Genomic DNA, 5,120 nt, shown 5'->3' with positions numbered 1-5,120 from the left:
GGTTGTGTGTGCTTCTATGCTGCTGAGCGCTTGATTCCGTACTCTTCGGTTGATTAAAAAAAACTTTAGTCCTTTTTCTATTTTTGTGAAATGTCCCGGTTTTTGGATGTTAAAATCTGGGAATCCTAGGTTTAGTTTAACTTTTACTCAAAGAGGCAGAATCACGTTCTCTCAGCTTTTAACTGCTAAGAGCAGTCTCTGCTCTTCTTTGGCAACACTCTAAGCTCTGTCATTCTTCCGTGCGCTGTCTCCTCTCGCGGAGCAGCTTTCCAGCTCCCAGACTGTCCATTGCCCGAACTCCGCTTCTTCGCGGCCCCTCCCTCCCCCGCCCTGGTGCCAAAGGGAGGGTCGGCTGTAGCTGCCTCCGCCCTGCGCTCTCACAGGCGCACTTCCTGCGCGCACTTGGATGTCAGTGCGCTTGCGAGAGCATCTTCCGCCTCACCCCCACCTCTGCGCTCAGTGTAGCGGCTACGGGTCTCGCGGCGGGATGTTGCTGCTTCAGCTGCGGGTCTGACGCTCCCACCTACTCTCCCAGCGGCCCCTCTACCGCGGAGGCTCCACAGTGGCCATAACATGAGCGCCGGCAAGGAAGCGCACCGACCGCTTGCGCTCAAGTTCACCATAGAGAGCATTCTAAAGCTGAACAGTCCCAGCTACCCCGACACCCCCCGGAGTCACCCGAGGGAGAACCCCATAGCCTATGTGCGGCGGAGAGAGGAGGAGGAGGAAGAAGATGAGGAGGACGAGGGGGCATCACTTGACACCAGCACTGGTAAATACCCAGAAGCGCGCGAATTCAGCCAAACGTACCCCGTAACCTCAAAATGTGGCCTGTGGTAACTCCTGCGCGTACCCTCCTGGGTCCACTTTAGTGCTGTTTCTTTACTAACCGAGCCATCGATTGCCGTTTCCAGTGCTTTCTGTCCAGCGAATACCCCCCCCCCCTCCCCCCTCCACATAGCCTCTAACCCGTCCGATGGTCACTCTGCCTCCCTTCGAAATAATGTAAAAAAAAGTCTTCAAATGTCTCGTTCTTGAAACAGTCAACATGTGCATAACGTTTCAGATAGAACGCCCAAGGTGGATGGTTGCAACCCAAAAAATATATATATATATATAAAAATGTGTATATATATATTTATATTCATGAAGCGCAGTGGTTTTATGAGCTGTCTGTCATGCTGATTCATTACAGACGCAATCTCTATTATTCTTATAGCCTTTCCCTCTCTCTTGCGCTTCGTACGTAATTGCTTACTGGTGTAAATAGCAGCGCCAGATTACGTGTAGCGCACAAATGTTTGCGCGCTTGGAATCCGCCCCCTGATGTACTAGCAGCCTGTCTAGAGGTACTCAAGTTATCGACCTCGTATGGATGCTGGGGTACCTCCTGACCTGCAGACATCGCAAGATTTCAGCAGCGATCTCGTAACTGTCGGTCCCACGATTATTTCATATTTCCATATCTTACGCTCAGTGGGCTCAGTCCATGATTTGTACTCTCATTTTGCGTTTACTTTGTAATGCTTTATTGCTTTCCTAAAATTTCCGTTTCTTGTGCCAGTGAACTAGTACCTATTATGCGAAGAAGTGCATCCGAAGTCGGGTCTCACTGTGCTCTTTGCCGTATAATGTACATACTGTGACCGTGTGTCATACGTCACGTTCAGGAAGCCCTGTCATTTTAGCCACCATCACTTTGCACGCTGCTGCTTTTAAACATGTGCTCGTGTTAGCAAAGTCGAGTCTGTGCGTCCCTGGCCGCGCGCAATGTACCGTTATCTAAAAGGCGATGTTGGATGTGTGACACAGAGAAGGGAAACTTGTCAGCTGTGCATGTAAACTGTATGGCGTTGCTGGAAGTGTTTCTGCTAAGGCTCTGGTGTACTGAGATGTTACTACAGTTGTGAAGGCCACACTGCCATGCGTATGGTCGGCGAGTCTCTGTGTCTCATTGGTGTAATCTATAAGTGCATCACTGTGGGCCTAAACTGATGTCTTTGTCCCCCCGCAGGCCGCGAACCCTGCTTCACGCCCTTGGATCAAGGCCTCGACGCTACCAGAGACTTCGCTCCCAAGGGACGCCTGCTGGACTTCAGGGCCGGCAGCCCCGACAGCCTGGACGATGCGCCCCCGACCCGCGACGCCGCCACACCGGGCAGCATGGTCACCAAAAAGAAGACGCGGACCATCTTCTCCAAGAGCCAGATCTTCCAGCTGGAGTCCACCTTCGACATGAAGCGGTACCTGAGCAGCGCCGAGCGGGCCTGCCTGGCCAGCTCTCTGCAGCTCACCGAGACCCAGGTCAAGATCTGGTTCCAGAACCGCAGGAACAAGCTCAAGAGACAGATGTCCGCGGAGATGGAGGGTCCAGGCTCCGCGGACCATGCCGCGGACATGGTGCAGGCAGGGTCGGTCCCGGGGATGTACAAGGACAGCTCTTTCCTAGGCAGGTGCTTGCTGCCGGTCTCCTTCCCTCTCTTATACCCCGGGGGTACCATCCCCTACTTCTGTTTTCCGAACCCGGGCAAATACTTCAACCTTGTGGACGGAGATGTGTAAAAGCGCCCCTTGGCGGACATCAACCCCCTCTAGTGGTTCACTGTGCCACGGGCGAGGCAGGAGTCACCACTCGCCAATGTATTTATTTTTATGGCACGGTGGAGACTTTACAACCTGCTTTCTAGGCTGAAACACATTTCCCTCTTGCATCTTTAAAAAGGAAACAAATGCAAGTGCGTTTCTTCTAAATGGATAACGGTACCTGTATCGGCACTTTCCAAAGTTAGAAAATATTCACAGTTTCTTCAAAAAACACTTTTCCTATCATATCCTTGTAAAAAAAGACTGTGGATTTTTTTACTCATAGCTCATTTTTCTCCAAAGAGAATTAAAACGTACAGTCGTTTAAGAAAATACATTACTGCTTTTTTGTTTTTTCTTTCTATCGAAATCGCAATGCTTCTTTGTATTTATTATCATGTTTTTTAACGGCAAATTGCAAACTTGTGTTTCGAGATTAGTTCGAAATAAATGAATCCGACCACAGAATGCGCGTTCTTCCAACATTTCTGCTGCCGAATGTAGGAACGTCTCTTCGTGTGTGAGAGGCGTGATTTTCGCTCGTGCATCGAGCGTCGCAGGCACTGTTTACCGTGTATTCTCGTTTCCTGTATAGGCCTGTTTAAGTTACAGTTGTTTTTTATTGTCTTCCCACAGGTTGACGTAGAAAATGCGTAAGGGGTAGAGCGTTGATAACATCTATAGCAGCTATGATTTTTTTCTTAAATGCAATCAATCAATCAATCAATCAATCAATGATTGATTGATTAAATGCAGCAACCCCCTTCCCCCACCCCCCTTGTAATACCGTATCGGAAGTCCTTATGTTACGTACTACTATGCAAGCACAATAACGAAAACAAATTTTTATCTGTGTCTATGACATCACTGCAATATTTTTGTACATCTACTTTAATTATTTGATTTTTACTTTTAAAGATCAGTAAAATTAAAGGAAAAATACAATGATTAGCATGCTCATTTACAAGATATTTGTCGTTATGTTTTTAATATCTCATTTCAGTATGTTCCGATTAGATAGCCGGAAGAGGCCGCTTAGAAGTTACTTTTTATTTTATCTAAAATACATTGCCTCTTAATGATGATGATGAAAATAATAATTTTAATAACAACAATAATAAATCGTCTCGTGGATCCCGCCAATCGACAGTTGAAGGTCTAATAGAGGCACTAAGAGTTATCTATCTGTCTGTCTATCTATCTATCTCTCTCTCTATCTATATATATATATATATCAATATATCGAGAATCACAAAAAAACGGTCCATTTTTCATCTTTGCTCATGGCCTCACATGTTTACAATCAAAACTTATTTCTTGTCATTCAATACACACATTTTACAGAGAAATAATGACATTTATGTACAAATTAAACAACGAGATTTTATCGGACCGAAATAATAAAAAAAAGAGAAATAAAAAATAAATCCGCCAGAAGCGAATGCTCTGTTCTGCCAGCGAGTGCCCCTTTAGCGGACGCCACGTGTGCGCCTGGGCGTAGAGGGCAGCAGGGTTCGGATGGAAGTTCGCAGGTTCTGTCTGGCTCTCCAAAGGCAAGGGCACGTCTGTGTTTGTCAGTAAAACACAGGTTGCTGATCTCAAGACGCCTCCGATTGTGAAAGTTGCAGCGCCTTTGACGCTGTTCCGAGCTCTACGGTTTTATTGCGTTTTGTCGAAGGTCAGAGGTCATTTTTCAGGCGAAAGAGAATCGGCTCAGGGATTTGGCACGAATAGCCTGCGGGAAAGGTTTTGTCATCATCTACCCCCCAAAATCTCTTAGCAGCGGCTTGTGCAGTAGATGGCAAAATACACCCTTGAGGAGTGGGAGCACCGCAAGGACAGACTGCAGGGCGCGGTGTGCGGCGACGGGGGACGTGTGAAGGTCACATGTTACTCTATCTGTGAACCTTGACCTCCGTGACCCCGGAAAAGCTTTGCCAACCGCGTGTTTCTAGGAAATGATTTAGCGCATATAGTTCTTTTGCTGGGCCTCCCACGGCTGCCCATGACCTCCTTGATACCCGCTCCACTCCACACAAGATCTCACCCGACATCCCCGCTTTCGTTATATTGATGAAAAACAGGCCGATTGAGGGAGATGGCGACAATGAGAGGCGGTCAGTGAATGGAGAAAGGAGATCTGGGCCTCTGGGGGAGTGTGTGAGTCCCAGTCCGTGATTAGAGAAAGACTCTGAGGGAGTGCAGTAAGACCCAGCCAGTGAGAGGGAGAAAGAGGAGGTCGAAGGAAGTGTGCGCGTGAGACCCATTAGTGAGTAAGTGGAGAAAGAGGAAATCTGAACCTCTGAGGGAATGGGTGAGTGAGTGGAGAAAGGGAGGCCTGAGACTGAGGGAGCGTGTTAGTGAGGCCCAGTCAGTGAGTGGAGAAAGGGAGGCCTGAGACTGAGGGAGCGTGTTAGTGAGGCCTAGTCAGTGAGTGGAGAAAGCGGAGAACTGAGCCGCTGTGCTGACGGAGTGTGCGAGTGAGACCCAGGGAGTGAGTGAGTGAGTGGGAGAAAATGAAGTGTCTGACCTCGAGG

At 48.2% G+C, this 5,120-nt stretch overlaps 1 protein-coding gene across 1 annotated transcript; it reads left to right on the top strand.

Annotated features, from left to right (window-relative positions):
- The first annotated feature begins 410 nt into the window (after nt 1–410).
- On the top strand, nt 411–3,508 carry LOC146863104 (homeobox protein HMX2-like). Its single transcript, XM_085643342.1, has 2 exons — nt 411–772; nt 2,015–3,508. Exons 1-2 carry the CDS (start codon nt 574–576, stop codon nt 2,560–2,562), a joined length of 747 nt encoding a protein of 248 aa, XP_085499468.1. The 5' UTR covers nt 411–573; the 3' UTR covers nt 2,563–3,508.
- Nucleotides 3,509–5,120: the final 1,612 nt, after the last annotated feature.

This window comes from Triturus cristatus, chromosome 2_2, assembly GCF_964204655.1.
Source record: "Triturus cristatus chromosome 2_2, aTriCri1.1, whole genome shotgun sequence".
Classification (NCBI taxonomy): domain Eukaryota; kingdom Metazoa; phylum Chordata; class Amphibia; order Caudata; family Salamandridae; genus Triturus; species Triturus cristatus.
The sequence above is the reverse complement of the archived record's forward strand: the minus strand, read 5'-3'. Positions and strand labels throughout refer to the sequence as shown.